The following is a 22,648-nucleotide window of genomic DNA, read 5'->3' as shown; positions in this document are numbered from 1 at the left end:
AAAAACCCAGGTACAATTTGCTTCAACAGGGGAAACAAATTCCTTCCTGATTCCATGAGGCAATTGGATGTTCCCTGGATCATCAGTCTCTGTTATCTTTACTTTAAAGCCTTAATACCCAGTTATTTTCTGTGCTTTTAGAAAAACATCCAGCTTTTTCCTAAAGCAATCTATAGAACTTGCTGAAACTGCTTCCTGAGGGAGCCGATTCCCTTCCTTATCTGGAGCCTAAACTTCTTTTCCTCCAGGCACAAACAGTGCCCTCTACATTACAGGAACTGGCCCAGAATTCTTTAGGGCTCTGGCCTAAATAGCCAGCAAGCCAGCCAAGATAGGGGATAATACAATAAAACAGGCATAGCTAAAATGGCTGCTCCCTTACTGGAGACTCTGCAGCCTTGAGGCAGCAGTAAATATACAGACTTCCATCTACTAGCCCAATAGAAATACTGCAGAAACAGAATGCCAAATACACAAACAGTGGACCTGATTTAATAAAGCTCTTCAAGACTGGAGAAGATAGATTATCATGGGTGAACCTGGAATAGCCCTGGTCCAGAAAAAAAATGTGTATTATGCTATTTTACATCTTTTAAAAGAAGGAAGCCACATCCTTTTATGTTATACAGAAAAAAAGATTTAGAATTTAATTGGATTTTTTAGGCATTGAATCATCACATATTCCAAATTACTATAAATGTTTTCAAAATACATAAATAAGTACATATACAATATAAAATTGTTTCACAATTTACAACTCCTTGACTTGAAAAACTGTATTCAACGTGTTGCATGGCTTTAAACAGTCTGCTTTTTCAAGAGACTTTTTCAAGATCTGGTCCAGGACTGAAAACATTTGCCAACTAATAGCAAATGATTTTAAGAAATCTATTTTAGGTTTGCTGGGTTGCACAGATTCTCCCATGATTGTCTATCTTCTTCACTCCTGGAGAGCTTTAGTAAATCAAACCAAGTATCTCCATGTTGGTTCAGCCTCTGACAGTGGCAACAGACAGTGCTACATCAGACCTGTGCCTACTTTCATGTGCATTGCTTTATTAGTATTTATAAAAAGTATTTAGATTGGATATTAATAAAGGTAAATTGGAATTATACCCTGTTATAATCACCTGTCCCCAAACATCAGAGAAGTCATCAATCTGTTCTGTCCCAACAGCAGCCAAGCTTGATTGGTTTACAGTGCTTTACTTCTTGATATTTAAATCTTGTTTACAGACTTGTATACCTTTACTTACTTTATTGTAACAAAATGGTATATACCATCAATATGGCGAACAAGGCTATGTTCAGACCTGCAGTTAAAAAACACAGTGTAAACACAGTGTTTACTGCTCTAGAATGACTACTATACACAGCTAGGCATTCAAGATTGTTTTCAAGGAAAAACTGCTTGTGTTTGCAAAAGCCTATTTAGGCATTTAAAGACTATTTGTCTGAACTGCCCAGACTCAAGTGTCTGCATGATGTCAAGAAAAGCCTAAATTATCTCAAAAAATGACATTTATAAAATATCAATTATAATCTTAATTCCAATAAGCCATTAAAGGGTGTAAATGTGTTTTTGCTTTTTTCAATAGGTAATACAGAAAATTTGTCTGATAGTTTTAATGTATTTTCATAATTTCCCTGAGCGATTAAATAGGCAATTATTTTATAGTGTCTCCAACTGTGTTTGTTTTATTTATCATTTTATTACGCTCAGGCGTCTGTTCATTAGCAGGTTATTAAAAAGTTTAAATTTATGATTATTAGGTATAAAAAAGCTTAAGGATTAACTCCAGTCAAAAAAAGAACAAAAATCTTTTTTGTGGTTATATTATATATATATATATATATATGTGTGTGTGGTCAAGGTTTCACAGGTGATGGTAAGTTCTGGGAAGACTCGTCTTGAGCTTTCTCACTCTTGGCTGGTGAAACAGTAACTGAAAAAGTGGCTTGGAATCAAGTGGAGTTAGAAAACACCGTTGTTTTGTGATAATGTGCATTTGGGGGTCGTGTCTGTTTGACTGTTGGGTTTTGTCTGTTTGACTGTCAGGTTATTTTATAAATAGCTTTTTTTCTCTTTCCTTGCTGACCTCTAGGGGGGAGTGGTGAAGGTTTCACAAGTGATTGTAAGATCCTAGGTGAATACCGCTGTGACAACATGTGAGCAAGTCGCCCTTCTGTATCTCACATTTGAGAACTGGAGAAGCACATTGCAACACTGAAATTGCTGGATCACCTTTAGAGGGGTCTCCTGGTCATTGAGCAGGTAGTTAATGGCATAGATGTGGAGGTTGGAGAGGTTAATTTGGATGGACATGTAGGCATCTGGGTTATTGTAGTTAGAGGGAGTGGTAGGAGCACACAGAAAAGGAAGGCCAGCCCTTGAGCACCATAACAAATTTGGAAAGTTATGTGAAGATGAGCAGGTGGTAGACCCAGTGGTGGCAACTCTAGATGTTACAGCTACCCCTAACAGACAGGGGAACAGCCCATCCAATAGGGGTGGGGAGGAAAATGCAGGAAGGCGAAAACGGTTGTCATAGGGGATTCTGTGATCAGGAGGACTGATTGAATAGTTTGTCACCCGGATCCCTTCAGCTGAATTGTTTGCTGTCTCCATGGTGCCAGGGTTCACCATGTGGTGGACTGAGTGGATAAAATTACTGGGAGGGGCTGGGCATGACCCAGCTGTCTTGGTCCATGTTTGAACCAATGACAGGATAGATGGAAGATGTATGATCCTTAAAAATCAGTTTAAAGAACTAGGTTTCAAGTTGAAGGAAAGGACCTCCAAGGTTATATTTTCTGGAGTATTTCCTTTGCCATGCGCAACGCAGGAAAAGCAAAGGGAGCTTAGACAGTTTAACGCATGGCTTATGTCCTGGTGCAGTAAGGAAGAGTTTGAGTTCTTAGAGCACTGGGCTGACTTTTCTTTGGGGTACAACCTGTATACCAGAGATGGTTTGCACCTAAATATAAGGGGTCTGTTGTGCTGGGGGAAAGTTTTAAGGTAATGATGGAGGGATATTTAAACTAGGACAGAGAGGGATGGGACAGTTAAATAGGTGGCAGAAAGGTTAGACAGAGGTCAGCCACTAGTGAAGGGTGGATTGGGGATAGTTGGGGGAAGGGTTATGAATAAATACTAGAAAAACAAAAGGATTTGTCAAACAGTGCTGCTAAATGCAGCAATGGTTTAAAGAGCCTGTTCACCAATGTTAGAAGTCTGTCAAACAAAATAGGGGAGTTGGAAGCCTTTATGAGTGAAGAGTATTATGACATAGTTGCCATTGCTGAATCCTGGCTTTGTTCTTCACATGACTGGGCTGTCAATTTTTCTGGTTATACTCTCGTAAAGACACAGATAAACGAAAGGGTGGTGGTGTCTGTTCGTATGTGATCTGAAAGTGAATGTGAAAAAAGAAATTTTTGATGGAGCAAGCAGTGAGGTTGAGGCATTATGGGTGTAGTTGATTGTGGGAAGGCACAATACACAATTAATTAGTGGAGTCTGCTATAGGCCCCCCAGTGCTAAGGAAGAAATAGAGAATCAACTACTATCATGGCTAGAAAAAGCAGCAAAAGTGGAAATGTTTTAATCCTGGGAGATTTCAACTACCCTGACATTGAATTAAGTAATGGCACTACAGAAACAGCAAAAGGGAGGAAATTTATGAGTTTAATACAAGATAATTTTATGGTACAGTTTATAGAAGCCCCAACTAGAAATGATACTCTGCTGGACCTAGTTCTTTCTAACAATGCAGAGCTTATAACAAATGTGCATATAAAAGAGAATCTGGGTAGCAGTGACCATAATATGATTTCATTTAATGTAAGCTGTAAACAGGAAACAAAAACAGGCAAGATAAAAACATTTCATTTTAAAAGAGCAAATTTTCCGTTATTAAGGGAGGCTCTCTGTGACTTGGATTGGGAGACACTATTGTCCTCAAAGAACACAGAAATGGGAACGGATCAAGTCTGTTCTACAAAAGCATACTGAAAAATATATTCCAATGGGTAATAGGTTTAGGAGGCTAAAATTAAAACCTATGTGGCTCACAGCTGATGTTAAAAGAGCCATAAGGAACAAGAAAAGGGCATTTGAAAAATATAAAAATGAAGATCACCTTCATCGTTTGAAAACTATAAAGAATACAACAAAAGATGTAAAAAAGAGATAAAATGTGCAAAACTTCAAAATGAAAGACAGATTGCAAAGGAAAGTAAGGCAAACCCCATTTTTTAAATACATTTTATTTAAAATATATTAATAGCAAAAAGATTAGATCTGAGCATGTAGGCCCCTAAAAGGATGTCTCTGGGTTGGTATCTGGGGATAAAGAAAAGGCAGATTCACTAAACTTTTATTTAGCTCTGTGTACACAAAGGAAAATGGCAGAGCTCAAGTCCAAATTCATACTAGCAATGTCACTGCCCTAAAAGAGTCACAATGGCTCAAAAATGATATGATTTAGAAACAGCTGGGCAAAATCAAGGTTGACAAAGCACCAGGACCCAATGGACTACATCCACGTGTCCTCAAAGAGCGGAGCTCAGTTATTTCAAAGCCATTATTTTCTAATTTTTAGAGACTCTTTAGTCACTGGCATGGTACCAATGGATTGGCATAAGGCCAATGTGGTTCCTATCTTCAAAAAGGGAGCAAAGTCATTTCCAGGTAACAACAGACCGGTTAGTTTAATGTCTGTAGTTGGAAAGGTCCTAGAGAGTTTGATAAAGAACCACATAGAAAAGTTTCTGCTAGAAAAAAATATTATAGGTGATGGCTTCAAGAAAGACGAAAGTTGTCAAACAAATTTGCTCTTTTTTTATGAGGATGTAAAGTAAACAGGTAGACAGTGGAGTAGCAGTTGATATAGTGTACTTGGACTTTGCTAAAGCATTTGACACAGTACCCCACTGACGGGTAATATGCAAATTAGGGTCAATAGGTTTAGAAAAGTCAACCTGTAAATGGATAGAGGACTGGCTAAAAGGTCCAGAAAGTAGTGATTAATGATTCATACTCTGGATGGTCTAAGGTTACACTGGGGAACACATTTTTGATTGAGTTAGATCTTACACTTGTTTTTTTAATTTTTTAGTGGTGAATTAAAAAATGTCTACAGTTTTTTGCTATCACATCCAGTTTTTATGATACAGGGTACACTATTTTTGTCAAAAAACATACAAATTTTACATACAATGAAAAAAATAACGAAATATTAACTTGAATGTACTGGTTATTTCTTTTGTTCATACAAAGGATTTATTGTTACTCTATGACATTTTTTTTACAGTAAAACATTTGAAAAATAATCAGGTAAGCTTTTAAGGTAAAAATTTACGCTTATACCTTTTTTAGGAGTGTTCAGTGTTAGGACAATCCTGCTGGATGCTCTAACAAAAGTCAGCCATCATATGTACATCCCATCTACCCTGATACTGTCCTTCCATGACCTTCAAATCTTGGTTGAATCATTCACCTTGCTCATCACTGACTGAACCAAGTTTTTTTGGGAAGTTAGAAAGATGGCTATGCAGAAAATGCACCTTAATGCTCATATTGCAACCAAACATTTTGTAGCTCTCCAAGAGTACTTGACAATGGCTTTATGTATTTTTTTTTGCATTATACATTGGGCCTGGTTTATTAAAGCTCCTCAAGACTGAAGAAGATGGACTAACATGAAAAAAATGTGGGTGATCCAGCAAACCTGGGATGGATCTTGCCCTGGATTGAAACCATTTGTCAAGTATTAGCAAATGATTTTTCAGAAATCCATTCAAGGTTTGTTAGATCACTCAGGTTCTTCCATGGTATTCTATCTTCCCAAGTCCTGGAGAGCTTTATTAAATCAGGCCCATTAAATTTTAAAGTATGTAGAATTTCTTTTTTAGAATATATAAATTGATTTCCTATATATACTAAAAAAATTCCATGATACCAAACTAGAATTGCTCAAAATGACCACTTTAATATAACATGGACCAAAACATGCTCAATACAGTTTATACTTACCTGCTCAATTCCACATCTTGTCTTTTGCCCTGAAAGTCTTATTCTATAGTCATATGGATATTTGAAGCTAGCCATAGGACCACTAAATATAGACCAGTCTGACCTGGGTTCAGTTTTCCAAAGTTTGGCCAATTCTTTAAAATGTATAAAACCTGAATTTAGCAGCAAAACTTAATGCAGTCAATAAAGGTTAATCCTGTAAGTAAATTATGTTTTTTACAGCCAACAGCCAAACTATTGTTAAAAGGCATAGGAAGCTGGGCACTGCATACATATACCAATGCACAAATATACAGCATGCACAAACCAATGCACAAAACATTTTTTTTGTGCATTGGCAACATTAAAATTACACAGATCTTTTCATTAACATGCTTGGGAAATACATTAAAGCTGTATGTGATGTTACAAAATAGTACAGTTTTTACAGACAATCACAGTAACAGCATGAACTGGCAGCACAAACATATCTGTGGAATTGTTGGGAGCAGTGATGCCATGCCCAATATGAGCACTATATTTCTGGCAGAGGAAAACAGTGGGACATGGAGTATACGAGGGGGTGCTGAGAAGTTCCTGGCTTTGCCCAGAAAGAAGAGAGCCAGAGTTATGAAATAACACTTTTATGAAACATATTCCCCCCTGAGACTGATGCACTTGGTACAGCGTAGTTGCAGCTTTTCCAGACCGTTCAAATTGTTGGGCCGCAAACCAGCTCTCAGCAGCATATTTAACGACCTCAAAACATTGCCCCTTCAGGTGTTTCTTCAAATTCAGGAACAGGTAATAGTCCGAAGTGGCCAGGTCAGGTAAGTAGGGGGGATGATGGACCAATTGAAAACCCAGGGTGTTCAATTTGGAAGCCACAACGTTGGACCTGTGCGCAGGTGCATGATCCTGCAAAAAAAGGATCCCTTTGGTCAATTTTCTACGGTTTTTCGTCTTAATTGCCTCCTTCAGCTGGTCCAGGAGGTTAGCATAATACTGTCCGGTGCTACTAGAGCCCTGAGGTAGGTAGTCCACCAATAGAATACCGACTTTGTCTCAGAAAACGGACACCATGTCTTTTTTGGCCAATTTCTGGGTTCATTGACCACTGACACTGACATTTTTTTTTCATCCCACTGACCACCTATGCCACGTTGTTTTTTTTCACCCAACCACTTATGCCAGACAGACAGTTTGTAAAACTCTTGTATATCATAGTTAAGGAGTGTTTTCTGGGTACAATGATTGTACACTCTGTGTAGTGTGTATTGCGAGAAGGCTATGAAAATACAATCCTTTAAGCCACAAAGAATATCAAGCAAATTTTAGCCACAATCACTTAGGATGAAGGTTTTCTTTGTTCCAGGTTGTCCCTTTTTTCTACTTACAAAGTTGGGAAGTATGTAGCAAGGCTAGACCACAGTTTACCAAAAACAAGGATTGCAGGCTGGGGCTTTACTACAAGAACAGTGCAGCCACCAACACAGTCATAGTTTTATTTGGAGGTAATAGACCTAGCAGCCTATACTTTTTTTTATCTATGTGGACAGTAAATGTGAGTGATATAATTTGAGATGTGCATAAAATGTTTGTTTATTCCATATATTTTAGTTCATCTACTGTAAATTCCCCCTTATTAACTACAGTATCAACAAATCTGATGGTAATATTTCAAAGGGCATGCAGTGTATTATAAGTTTAAAAGATCTCCTGAATGAATCTGTTCATCCCTATGAACTGCTAGCACCAAGAAGGGGGGATATAGACATCATTTTAGTTGACATTTTTAAAAATCAAAAACATAACTTTGCTTATAATACATCAATATATTCTGCTACCTTGATCTCAGTTGTGGGACTTTCATGATCTATGCACAGGGATTCTGCCTGTGTAGATTAAGGTATGTGAAATTAAGTTTAATTTTAGGGTTAAAATGTATGTTTGGGCAAAACAATATTTAAACAATATAATAAGTACAACTGTTCCTATTTTTGGTTTTCTTATTTCAGTTACATGGTTTATCTCTTTAAAAATGCTTCAAGTGTAGAAAAATATCTGTTGATCAGTTTGAGTCAACAATGCTGTTTTTTTGCTAAACCAAAATCCTAAGCAGTTGTGTTAAGCTGCGTACACACGTCCAATTTTTATCGTTGGAAATGAACGACGAACGACCGATTGGCCAAAATACATTTGTAAAAAAAGTAACCAACGACGCAGACGAACGAGGATAGTGGTTGGAAATGAACGACCGGACCGGCGGATCGGATTGGACAACGATCGTTGACCATCTATCGTGTGTACGGTCGTTCAGTGATCGTGTATGTTCTGAGCATGCGCGATGAACGAACATTTGATCGATACAGGCTGTATTGTGTATGTGAGTGTATGTATATATATATATATATATATATATATATATATATATATATTCATATATACTGTGTGTATATATACGTGTGTACAATATCTTTGAACGATCGTGTCGTTATCTGTATGTACAGGATCGGTGCTATACGACCGTTCGCAGATATCGTGCAGGATCGTTCACATCGTTCATCGTTTACAAACAATAATAATTGGAAGTGTGTACGTGGCTTTAGTCCTATATAGTTCTTTCCCTTTAGATGTCCGCATACTCCCCATTGCTTGGAAATTCAGACACATCTAGGGAATGGTGCTTGCAAATTTTTGTTGTTCAGTTTAGTAACTTTTTGTTTTATTGTAAACATTAAAAAGTTTCTTGAAATATCAAAAACTGTCAAAAGGCCAAGAAAACATAATTTATACAGAAAAGATAAGGAATAAATAGGTAAGATAAAGCTGAACAAATCACAGACAATCAGAAAGATAATTTTTGTAAAAAAAAGGAAATATATTAAAAATGTTTAATCACGTGAGCGTTACACTGAGGTCTAGATTTCTGTACCAAAAGTGATCCACTGTTTTTCATGAATTTTTTTTTTTTAAATTGTAGGCCTGTAACTTACAGAAATATGTCCGAACAAGGGTTCTAGTAGATATTATGAATATAAAAAATGTTTGAAACACACAATCATTTAAAAAAAAAATTTGAATTTCCAAGTTATTTACTTTTATTTTATTTTTTTTTTATTTTTTTTGTATTGGATTGGATACGGGAGTTTGTATTCAATCCAATATAAAATGAGCGTTTGAATTTACCAGTTATGTACTCTGTATTAATTTTATATTATTTTGTATTGGATTGGATACGCAAGTTTGTATCCAATCAAATACAAAATATAAATTTGAATTTCCAAGTTATTTACTTTTATTTTTTTTTATTTTTTGTATTGGATTGGATACGGGAGTTTGTATTCAATCCAATACAAAATGACAGTTTGAATTTACCAATTACACACTTTGTATTTATTTGAATTATTTTGTATTGGATTGAATACAGGAGTTTGTATTGAATCCAATACAAAATGAATGAATGAGTTTGAATTTGAATTTCCCGCACACGCGCCGACGTCATCACGCATGCAGGGAAGCCGTCCGGCTATTTTTTTCTCAGCCGGACGGCTTCTCGCTTCAGAAGACACCCGGCGCTGGATGAAGAAGGATCATCGGCGATCAGCGGGACCAGGTAAGAAGCCGACCGGCATCTTATGTTCCGCTCGCCGGTATCTTGTGTTCCGCTGGCCGGTATCTTGTGTTCCGCTGGCCGGCATCTTCTGTTCCGCCGGGCGGCGGAACAAAAGATGCCGGGCGGCGGAACAAAAGATGCCGGCCGGTATCTTACCGGTCCCGCTGGCACCCGACGCTGGAGAGGGAGACCGACGGACGACGATGGACGGAGGACGACTCTGGAATACGAAAACGACGCTGGATGAGCACAGCGGGACCAGGTAAGTATGGATGCGACAAAAATACGGGGTTAACCATCCTAGCCTTTTTTTTTTGCCCGTACGAAGGTCGGGCTTAACGCCTAGGTGGTTAAGGTTTAATTATACAGTGACTTCTGATGCTACAATTGTTTACATTTTTTCTCATTAACCACCTGGGCGTTTCACTGATGTCTGGATTTCTGTACCAAAAGCGGTACACTGTTTTTCATGAATTTTTTTTTTTTGTAGATTTTGTAAATTGTAAACCTGTAACTTACAGAAATATGTCCGAACAAGGGTCTAGTAGATATCCTGAAAAAAAATAAGGTTTGAAACACAATCATGTAAAAAAAAAAATAATAATAATTTTAATAATAAAATTAAACAAAAAACACAAAAATCAGCTTAAACAAGAATGCATAAATAAATAAAAAATACTGAAAATGCAATAATTCGGTTTACTGTATAGTAATATTTTTTTCTAAAACACCTCCCTAGTGTGGTAAATTTTAAAAATGTCCAACGTCACATACCTATAGACAAAACCACATAAATATATTTTGTATTGGATTGGATACAGGACTTTGTATTGAATCCAATACAAAATATTTGAATTTCCCGCTACGACCCCCGTTGATGGACGTATGCACTGACATCATCAGCTAATTCTTTCCATACTAACATGCAAATTCAATTCAATGCATTTTTTGCATGGAAATTTATTTTAGATTGTAGGCTAAAATTCTTAGGCATAACTCACCGAAATATGTCCAAGGTAAGTGTTTTTTTTCAGTTGTAATTCGATTGTTGTTGACAATTCGGTTGTTGTTGATGTTGTATGACAATCGGATTGCACTGTAACGCGTGTTTATTTTTTTAGCTACCCCGCGCCTGGTTCGGGGTAACCGATAGTAGCAAGTTTTCTTACCCTGAACCAGGCTCGAGCTAACATTCCAGGTGGTAAATTCACTTTTATGACAATAAAATACACAAATATGACAAAGTAGGAACAGAACTGTAGTAAACTTAATAAATAGAAAAAACTGAAACATCACATTTACATTAATATTTAGACCCTTTACTTAGTACATATAGAAGCACTTTAATTATAGTCTTGAGTCTTTTTGAGTATGATGGAACAATGCACACCAGGATTGGGAGATTTTCTGCCATTCCTAATTGTGAATCCCCTCAATTTGGATGGAGACCATTGGTAGACAGGCATTTTCAGCTCTTTCCAGATGTGTTTGATAGGGTTCAAGTCAGGGATCTCAGACACGCTAGGACATTTGCAGGGTTGTTCCTAAGACCCTCTGGCATAGTCTTTGGTGTGTGCTTTGTGTCATTGTCATTTTAGAACGTGAGCCTTCAGCCCAGTCTGAGGTACTGAGCACTGTGAAACAGGTTTTTATTAAGGATATTTCTGTACTATTCTCACAGACAAGACAGAATAATTAATACATGGAGCTATACTGTACATATTTTTTAATTTATATGAAACATACACTTAATCTTTTACTGAAGTAAATAATTACCAACCCTATAAGTGCTTGTGTGTTCTGATCCTAAAACTTCCAAGTATAATTAAAATGCCTTGATTATTCACAAATAATTTATAGCTCCCTTGAGAATTGAGTTTTGTTTGTTTATGGAGCAGAATATTTTATCTGTCTGGTACATTCATCATAGTCGAAAAAGCAAAAGATAATATCTCTGTGTTTGTTTATTTTCTAGTGGTATCTTTATTCTAATGAAAATAAATTCAGCAAGATGTGTTAAAGATGTGTGGAAGTGTTAAAACTGCCAGAAGATAATACATTGCACTGCTTAGAATAACATTTGAGAAAATAACATGAATAACACAGGAGAAAAGAATTGATGTCAATTTCTAAATTCAAAGTCATTTTATTTATTTAAATGCAGCTATTGATAGATATGGGGTACACATGGCTTTAGAAAAAGCAATCTGTATAGTCAGGTATAAAAATTACATACAATATGGATGGCAGCAACAGTTTTTACATAATTGGGCATCCAGAAACTCTCAAGAGAGCTAATATTTGGGTTGGAACATGTTTTACACAACAAAAATACAATACTCTCTGTTACAGTCTTTGCATATTGTTTGTGGATTTATCATCCTACTTAGGGTGGCCATACACATAGTAATTTATTTATGATTTAAGTAAAAATGATAGCAAACAACAATAAATGGTTTAAATATTAAACACAGTAATGCACTTTGCTATTGACAAATTGATAATATTAATAGAAAATATGATCTATCAGTTGTAAATGTAAACAATTTAATAAAAATAATCACCTAACAAACTGTATTATGATTTGCTTTTCCAAGACATAGGTAGGTTTTAATTATCAGGCCTTAGGGGAGGGCATTTTCAGCATTAGTAGATGCTTACTGAAAGCTCCCAGTGATGCCTTCCTGGTGCTTAAAAAACTATAGGCTGCCAAATTTCTCTTGCATAGCAATGCCAAGCTAGCAAAGTACTTTCTTGTAATAAAAGAGGAATAGACTGCAAAGATGGAGACATAATCCTGCCCCTGTGCAAAGCATTGGTTAGACCTCATCTGGAATATGCAGTCAAGTTTTGGGCACCAGTTCACAAAAATGACACTGTGGATTTGGAGAGAAAGCAGAGAAAGGCAAATAAACTAATAAAATGAATGGAGGACTCTTTTTTCAACTATTCACTTTAAGATCATTACAAAGGAGAAGAGGGCACTCTTTGCTTCTGCATGAAAAGAAGTTTAATCTCCAGATAAGGAATGGATTCTTCATAGTAAGATCTGTAAAAATGTGGAATACACTCCCTCAGGAAGTAGTTTCAGCAACTACTAAATATTGCCTTAAAAAAAAGCTGGATGCTTTTCCAGAAGCACATAATATAACTGGGTATTAAGGCTTTAAATTAAATATAATAAAAACTGATCCAATGAACATCCAATTGCCTCATGGAATCAGGAAAGATTTTTTTTTTTCTGCTGTCAAAGCAGATTGTACCAGGGTTTATTTTTGTCTTCCTCTGAATCAGCTATGTCTAAAGGGTTATGTATCTGGGATATGTTTATTTCCCTGGTGGTGGAACTTGATAGATTTATATTTTTTCTTCAACCTTTGTAACTTAGTAACTTTGTAACTTAGCATAGTAAATATGGTGATGCCTTGCTGAGTTTACTTATCCAATCATATGCAAGCAAAAAATCCTTGCACATGATCACAAGAAACTCTGACATACTTGTCCTAACAGAGGCATAGCTTGGAAAACTTTTTGAGCAGTTTGATCAGATTCAAGCTGATTTTCATGAACTCTCAGGGCATGACCCATTTCGGTTTAATTTCCACTTGGTAAAGATGGCATACATATATTCATTTTTAGCTAACAGATCTTGGAAGTGATTGTGGTTATTAATAATAGAAAATATTTTAAGAGTATACGACATGACGGAAACCATCAAAATGTAAAACAATCCTTTTGGTTTGAAGGCATTTTGTATGTAAAATAAAAAGCAGTCATGTAGCAGCATCCTCTAATGATAAAACATAGAACATGTATAATTAGCAAGAAGAGATCACTTGGAAAAAAAGAGCCCTTGGGTTCAGTGATTATCATCTGCTTTTCACAACGCAATGATGACCTAGTTTTGCAGCAGACAGCTTTGATGCAGTATCTCAGATTGCCATTTTGTATGCTGTAGTTTCTAAATACATCTCCTATTTACATTCAGAATTATGAATATGACTGTTATGGGTGATTTAGTGGATGACCTCTGCTGTTCTGTAGTACACCAAGTACCCAATTAAACAAATACCAATATGAGACATACAAACCGTACAGCAAATATGTTAATGTAGCAATAAAACTAGTATGTTATGGGGATTTACAAAATTACTTTCACCAAATGTCTGAAATTATGTATCTTTTAAAGTAGCATCCTATTTTATACAATATTAAAGTTGGCCTGTGACTTTTGGGTTTTTACTAGAGAAGTGTGTCCCTAGTTTAGTTTATTGGTTTACCAATTTTAAATCAGAGATACATTAGAAGATTAAAAATATTATTTTCTTTGGGTTTTATGAGGGTATTATGTATTTGTTCTAAATTCTAGTTCTAGATAGTGGTAAACTTAAATTACTTAACTATCCCTGTTGCCCATTGGTATCAATCTTGTTTTTAGATATAAAACTAAATTTAAATCGTCACTGAGGTGCTGTCAATTAACTTAGCAGGGCGGTGCAGAGAAGATATGCAAAAATGAGTGGCTGTGCCTCAGCTACATTTAAAACAAAGCCCACCAGTATAGTACCCAAAAGATATATGAAATTGTTAAGTAGTTTATTTCTCCAGCAACAACCAAAAGTAAAATTCCTTCCACATTTGGACAGTCTCTACTATCTATCTGCATTCACTTTACTTTCAGTACTCCTTGTCCAGAGTAGAGTGAGATGCACTTGCTGCTCTATTCTATCTTTGACCAAGAGGTTCTGTCATTTCTGCCTCAAAAGAATTCAGATCATAGAAAATATTACCGCAAAGATGAATTAATTAGCACATTCAGGATAGGTCTTAGTTGTTGACCTTTTTGTTACAGAATCCTAATACATTTTTTGTCCTTTGCTTTTTCCTCTAGGCACTTCTTTTCCTAGCTGGCATTGCTGGACTTTGCCTGGCCATTAGCCTTGTTTTAATCTGTGTGTATTTAATACGATTCTGCTGCTGCAGTTCTCAGGAAGAGGAAGACTCCAAGAGCAGCCGTGTCTGCTGTGTCACCTGGAGCTGTGTTGCTGCCGTAATAATATGTTGGTGAGTATGTCAGCTTTTATTAAAAATTTGTATTTCTTTCTGATTTATTTAGAGGACTTTCTAAAATAGGACTTTTTTTTCCTGTTGTTTTTTATTTTTTTTAAATATAGAGTATCTTTAAGGGGTTCATGAAGTGCTAGATATTTTCCTAGATGTTCACGATAACAAATGTATATCTACACACTTAATATTCAGTGGTTGTAGGTATAAATCGCATTCTCTATTAACAGACGAAACCATTTCTTATCTTCACTGTTCTGTGCAGTACATGCTAAAGATTAGATATAATTTAGTTAATATTAGGAGTAAGATTTCTACCTGAAGATAGTGGGTGCACCATGGACTAATGGCAAAAATCTAGTTTGGTGTAAACCCTTTTGGAAATATATGTGTGTGTTGTATTTAATTAGTGTAAAAAAGTATTCATGCAATAAATAATGCACAAAGTGTTGTCATTTTTTGGTAGAAAACAGCAGGTTAAGTATAAAGGCAATATAAAAGAGATTTGTCTACTTGAGCTTTGGATACACCTCCAATAGTCATAAAAAAATGTCTTTTCTTACAAAGGTACATAATTACATAGTAGGTTAGGTTGAAAAAAGTCCATCAAATTCAACCACTAGGGAAATAAACATATCCCAGATAAAAAACCCTATAAGACATAGTTGGTCCAGAGGATGGCAAAAAAAAAAAATACAATACAATACTCTTCAACACAGGGAAAAAATTACTTCCTGATTCCATGAGGCAATGGGATGTTCCCTGGATCAACAGTCACTGTTATTTTTACTCTAAAGTATACGATCGTTCGTAGATATCGTGCAGGATCGTTCGTCGTTCGTTTTCCAACGATAATAATTGGAAGTGTGTACGTAGCTTTACAGTAAAGAATCTCTTCCTTATCCGGAGCGTAAACTTCTTTTTCTCCAGACGTGAAGAGTGCGCTCTTGTTGTTTGTAATGATCTCAAAGTGAATAATGGGGAAGAGAGTTCTCTATATGGATCATGTATATATTTTACAGTAAAGCTTTACAGTAGCTTTACAGTAAAGAATCTCTTCCTTATCCGGAGCGTAAACTTCTTTTTCTGTAGCGTAAACACACTTAATGCATAATGAAATTTGTATAATGTAATAAACAGATAGGAATTAAGCTTACACTTCCAATATTCTCTTTAAGCAATACAGCTGGTTAAAGCAGCTATTCTTCATTTCAAAGAAAATCCTAGATGCTAAGAAGTCTAGAATCTAGATTCTAGAAGTCTAAGAATCTAGCTTACTTATTAATAAATATTGAAATGTTTTCCACATTAACAAGAGAGCCTGACTCACATATTCTCTCGTTAATTTGCATATGATTGCATTAAAGCAGTGATCTAGTCATATACCATGAAAAGTTCTGTCAGGTAAATTTTGATTCCTGTGGATGATGTTTGCTTTCTGCTCCCTTGACATCACAGCAATGACTAGAAGAACAGCTCCTCATGAACTACCTAGCAGAGGTTACAACACTGCACAGCACTTCATTGCAATCCCACCCCACAGTGAGGAGATTAGGTATATCAGCTCTGAAGGTTAAATTCCTCTGCAAGTCATTTACATCCCATGGTGCTTTGAAGGAAGTGGGGAATGATGATTTAAAAGAATGTGATTCATCACACCAATAATGTTACTTTGTTTGACAAATCACACATACAAACTTTCCAGGAATACGATGTGCTCTTAAAATAGGAGTATTGACAGACATGGCCCAGAGTGTCATCCTATTTTCAAACTTTAGCTGTATCATGAATAATTAGACAGAACCTATGCCATTTAACATATTTTACAGACTGATGTATGTATCAAAACTGGTTCATATAGATGATGACGCTACATGTAAGAAATACCATTTTATTGCTGTTCCAAATGTATATTGAAAAGAGAGCATAGTGAATAGGGGAAGAATAATGAAAATGATGCACAACCTTTGAAGGGTAAAATACGACAAGTGGGGAGTTCCAGGTAAGTAATCTTATGACAGTTTTACAAATAATGTTTTGTTTTAATTAGTACATCACAAAATGGAGGTAACACATTTCATGGGTATAGTGCAACACTCTTTCCAAGCCTAAAATTTATAACAGAAAAGGTTTAAAACAAAAATAGCTCAATGTCTACAATGAATAGCTTAGATTTGTAGTTCATACCCACTGGCACACACAACACCATATAAGGAATTAGGACTGAATACAGTATCCAGGTTTTAAAAAAAAAATAAATAAATAAAAAGTACAGGAATGCTTATACTAAAAATGTGGATGCTATTTATCAAACAGTAACCATTGTAAGAAAAATAATGTTAATGAATAATAACAATAATAATCTTAGAAAAGAAGGTATGCACATAGGTAGTACTCTTGCTCATAGCTGCCAATCTGAAATCTTTCATTTTCAATGGATAACAAAAACATCTAATTGGTTGCTGTAGGGAACAGATTCAGATTTACTTCAGTTTCTATATATTTACAGTGTTAGGGAAATTAGGTGAAAGGGAAAATCAATATGCAATGTGCAGTCCCCTTTTTTAATTTTCTTTAATGTGGAAAGACCTTTCTACATTGATAAAAGCCTAAATCTAGTTATTTGCTAAAGGCTGCATTCCACAGCGCTTTGCTTGTGGTATTTATTTGAAAACAAAACTTTATATGATATATCCATTTTCCCTTTTTTGAAGGTGGGCTGCCCACCTTCTGTAAATATTCTGCCCGGCACATTTTCAGCAGCTCTGAACGGACACTGGAGAGGCTGCTCTGCTCGCTCCGTTCTCCGCTGATAGGAGCTGATTGCTGATTAGAGCTGAGCAGAGTGAGAAGAGCACAGCACAGCTATTAGGAGATTGGGACACAGGCTGTCCCTCCCCTATCTCGTAGCTGTGCCGAATCTTTTGAAAAAAAACCCCAAAAACATTGTGCAAATATTGTCTCCGCCCAGTGGGCGTGTGTAATGGCATCATCAGAGCAGTGTGTGTATAAATGCTGCATGGCACATTCCTCAGCCTTACAGCTCTCTGTGTATAAACCTTCATATCCCCTAAATTGTATGTCATAATGATTTGAAATTTTCAGGGTGCACCATTCACAATTTCAGCACCACAGCTTTTACAAATTTTATAATATGGGGATCAGAATTGTAAAATCTTACATTAAATTAAAAATGCAAATTGAGAACCCCCGGGGTTACTTACATAGAAAGGAGCATTGGGGAAGGGCCCCTATATTTATACTTATCTCTCACAAATCTATACCTGTCATACCATGTTATTCTATCTGCTTCTCTTCTTTGAACCCCAATTTCCCTAGAATGGTGGAGTATTTGGATAACCCACAACACTAAAATTTCATTACAGTGGCAAACAAATTGCCCTGCTACACATTACTTCCTACTTTTAACACTTGAACACCAACTTCTTTGGAATGCGGAGGTGTAGGAAACTGAAAATGTGCAGGGAACATCTGTGGATAACACCCCCTAATGTTTTATCACAATGGCATCATTAGAACATAAAAAACTCTGCCCATCAAAACGAAATTGGGGTTTAGGTACTGGTAGGGTAAGTCATGGGTAACAGGGCAGCGTGTTTTGATGGGCAGACTTTATGTAATGATTCCATTGAGATTAAAGTTTGGGGGTGTTAGCCAGAAGTGTCCCCCACTTGCACCTAGGATTCAGTTTATCTGCACCTCTCTGTTCTGGAGAAAATGAGGTTCAAGGTAGGGAAGCGGACAGTTTGATGGGCAGAGGTTTTATGTTCTAATGATGCCATGCTAATGAAATTTTAGGGGTTTATACATCTGTTCCCCACTTTCACCTACATTTTCGGTTTCCTGCTCCTCCCCAATCCAGATAAATTGGGGTTCAAAGAACAGAAGGGCAGAAAGCAAAAAGGGCAGCATAGTATTATAGTTTATAATGATATAATATATAATTAATTATATAAATAATTATAGTTTGGTGAAAGGTAGGTAAAATATTTAGGGGGGCCACCCCAATGCTTCTTGCTATGTAAGTTGCCCCGTGGGTCCTATTTTGCATTTTCAATTTTGGGCTCCTAGGTGCACTTTCTTATAAAACAGCAACCCAAATCCTCAATTTCCACTGGTTTTTAAACTCGTGATCCCCATATTTTGAAATTCTTGAAATTAAAAAACAAATGTTGAGTATTAGTAGCTATGAGAATCCCCTGTGTACCCTAAAATTTTTAGGTAATTACAACCAACAATTCAGGAGATCTAAAGGATTAAACACAATGAGTTGTTAGGCTGCAGAATCTGACAAGCAGACATTACACACACAGCTATGACACTGCAGGTGGATAAATTTCACAGGAAGTTTTTGTTTTTGGCGGTGGTGACCAGTGATGACCAGTTGTCACCAGTTACCAATCCCAGGTGCCCAGCAGTTATCACCGGTTACCAATCCCAGGTGCCCAGCAGTTATCACCGGTTACCAATCCCAGGTGCCCAGCAGTTATCACCGGTTACCAATCTCAGGTGCCCAGCAGTTATCACTGGTTACCAATCCCAGGTGCCCAGCAGTTATCACTGGTTACCAATCCCAGGTGCCCAGCAGTTATCACTGGTTACCAATCCCAGGTGCCCAGCAGTTATCACCGGTTACCAAATCCCAGGTGCCCAGCAGTTATCACCAGTTACCAATCCCAGGTGCCCAGCAGTTATCACTGGTTGAAAAAATAGAAAAATTGTCCATTCCAACAAGCCAGGCATTGGAAAGTTGGAACAAAGTATAGGAGACAGGTGGAACACTGACACAATAATAGGTGTTACTGGATACCTATGGCATAAATAACTAGGAGCTCTAAATCACTTTTTTACCACCCAGCTACAGTTTCCCCCCACCCGACTGAAAATAATTTCTGGGGAAAAAATTGTATATCTGTATATCATATATTACATACAGCTCAGTAAACAGCATGAGCTGGTATCATACATGTTATAGAGGATAGTAGAGTAATGTGGATCATATCAAGTACAGTATATAGCACTGTGCTACTCTACAGTAAACAACATAGTGGACTTCCACAGCATAAAACATAAAATGTAGCATATGAGATGTAGTGATCCTCAGAACGTCTATGTTCCTGTCTATAGAAGATGTGTGTTTAGGGGATTTATCTGGGCTACTAATAGACAGTTTGATTTGACAACAGAAGGTTAACTCCTGCTTTATTCACTGTAGCTAAACCAATAGGTCAACCTGGGAAACTTGTTGGGGTCGGTGAGCAACAGTGTGTGTTGCAATGAAATATGGTGTTATTGTGCAATGTGTGTAATTCGTGCAATTAGTAAAATGCCCAAAAGGACCACTTTGTTATAAACTTGCTTTTACTGTTTTCTGATGGTCACAATATCTTAACCTCAGTCTCCAGCAGTCAACACTGCAAAGTATACCAAAGACACAAAGAATGTTAAAGATGGAAGTGTAGTAAAGAAAGCTTGTAGACAATACTGACATCTTTGAAGGTTTTATTATGAAATGAGTAAAGAACAAACCCAGTGGTAAATGCAATGTAAAATGAAGGACTTTATTTGTAATAGCAGTAAAACCACTACTTGCAGGACTTTAAATAATTTACTACATGCTACACCTACACCTAGTTTTAATCCCTGTAATGTGGATTGTGGAGTGGACCCTGCAATGTGTGCTTGTGGCGTATTCTCCATATAATGCTGCAGAGAACATTCTGCGATAGAAGAAGGATTCTGAAGCAAACAAAACTGAAAATACATTATAAGCCATAATGTATGTGTGTATATATATGATGTGATCACAGTTTGGTCATACTGCTGCTTTATAAATCAGCATCCTAATGTTTTGATCTGTTCATCGTACACCCCCTGCATAATCAGCATCTCAGTGACAGGCTGGCAGTGCTGTCTGATAATAACAAACTGCTCTTGCAGCTGCAAGCTTTCTTTTCCAGTCTGCCCCTCCTCATTCCTACCGCTTTTCCATCAGTATAGAGGGAAATTAAGTGCTGAATCAAGTCACATAGTCTAGCAAGCAGCCCAGCCATGCCCCTCTTCGCCCCCAACACACTTTGGCCCTCTCTGCAGTTGTGTTAATTCCTTCATGAGGGTATGTCATTCTGCAGCATCCACTTACATTGTTGAAGAATGAAGTAATGAGCTGAAAACATGCTCAATACCCATCCTCCCAGCCTCATCCTCAGTTCTAGTATTTCTCACCCTTTTTTATCAGCCCTGATGGAATATTAGAACTAAGTATCCATCACCACTCATATAAGAGAGGGGAAAGTGCTTACACTGATCAAGCACATCTGCATTTTTAGTTGTTTTGGATTTCAACTAAAGACAAAAGTGAAGCAAATGAAGTAAATATTTCTTTATAGTTTGTGTTCACAAATAAAGAGGTAAATAAATAAGTAAAAACGTAAATTATTCAAAAAATAAATAAAAGATAAGCATAAGAAAATAGGTAATTAGTTGTAACTAGGGTTTGAAAAAGATCAAAATAGAAATCTTTAGAAAAAAAATTGAAAATTAAAATGGAAGCATTTTGTGACTACCGTGGGTAGAGTTGATGCAGTTGAAGGTTAAAGAGTTTAGGAATACAAGGGATTAAGGTGTTTTGGGTATATATCACATCCAGTAGTAGTTTGTCACATTTAACTAAAATTAAAAACTAGAAAGAAAGGCTGCAAAAGCAAGTCCAGTTGAATGTGTCTAACTACTGCTAGATATACAATGACCAGGATAAGTTAGATGTGTATCACATGATTTTCCAAGCTGACTGAATCATAATAATTGCAAAACATATCTTTTTCTATTTGTCCACCTAAAATAACAAATACATAGTATGTATTAGTTAACTGTAGAAAGTGCAAACATTATATAGCATGTCTTTAAAAAATGTTAAAGCAAGTAAGACGTTGGCACATTAAACAAAAGTGCTATGTTAAAAATGCATTTGTAGCAGAACAGTAAGCAGATTCTAATTGTTTGTTGCAGTTACCTTGCTTTATAATTATCACTTTTCTGACTGGTATTTTTGTAGATTGATGACCTAATAAATAAAACCGTTTAGGGATAAATAAAAAGTTTAGGATCAGTAAAAAAGAGACCTGTCAGGGTAGAACATCTCTTAGCATTCTGATTCTGACACTGTGCAGAGCCCAATAAAAGCCACACAAGGCTTTACTTGTTGACTGGTTCTGGGTGGCGCTGGTGCTGATCTGCCTCTCTTGTCTGAGCTGCATTACAATACCTATCTTGTTTTCAGTCCCCCTCTTTCTGGGTCAGACAAGAGAACTATTGCTTCTCCTTATCTAGTCTTGTGTCTTAAGATTTTGGATTATTCAGTGAAGAAGTGTGAAGAGCAAGGATGATAGTTTTATAAATGCAATAACCTGTAGTGATCTGTCATATTTAATTTTCTTAAAGCCAGACAATTTAAGGGATTCTTAAAGGTTTATATGTGTAACCACATTAATACTCCACCAATGTCCCACTTTACAGAGTGCACCAGCCTTATACTTATGTTATAATGCTGATAACAAAATGTAACACATTCTACACATTTCTTAGAATTTGAGATTATAATTTATGTATTTATATAGAAAACCAAGCACTATGTCTTAGTCAAAGATAGAAGTTATAGCTGAAAATCTTGAAACAATAAAATGAATTTAGCAATAGCCTAACATATTTTCATGTTGAATAAATGGCCCTATACATACCCAGGAATGTATCAAGCAACTCGATTGTATGGATGTATATGGATCAATACCCAGTTGTATGCAGTGTTCTAAAACATTTATTCTTTAAAACTATTTATTGGCTAGGATTTGACTGGGGCAATCTCAACTGATTTGTTTAAAGTGGATTTGAACTTAAAAATTCTATGTGCACAGTTAGTTGCAGGGAAGCTGGAA

The 22,648-nt window shown here is 36.4% G+C and overlaps 1 protein-coding gene across 2 annotated transcripts in view; it reads left to right on the top strand.

Annotated features, from left to right (window-relative positions):
- Positions 1 to 22,648, top strand: part of TTYH1 (tweety family member 1) — a 102,954-nt gene that overhangs the window by 28,853 nt on the left and 51,453 nt on the right. For both annotated transcript variants that reach the window (XM_072425608.1, XM_072425609.1), the window contains exon 2: positions 14,524 to 14,696. In XM_072425608.1, coding sequence (XP_072281709.1) covers positions 14,524 to 14,696 — 173 coding nt within the window. The remainder of the gene's footprint in view (positions 1 to 14,523; positions 14,697 to 22,648) is intronic.

Source organism: Pyxicephalus adspersus, chromosome 11 (assembly GCF_032062135.1).
Source record: "Pyxicephalus adspersus chromosome 11, UCB_Pads_2.0, whole genome shotgun sequence".
In the NCBI taxonomy this organism is placed as follows: domain Eukaryota; kingdom Metazoa; phylum Chordata; class Amphibia; order Anura; family Pyxicephalidae; genus Pyxicephalus; species Pyxicephalus adspersus.
The sequence above is the reverse complement of the archived record's forward strand: the minus strand, read 5'-3'. Positions and strand labels throughout refer to the sequence as shown.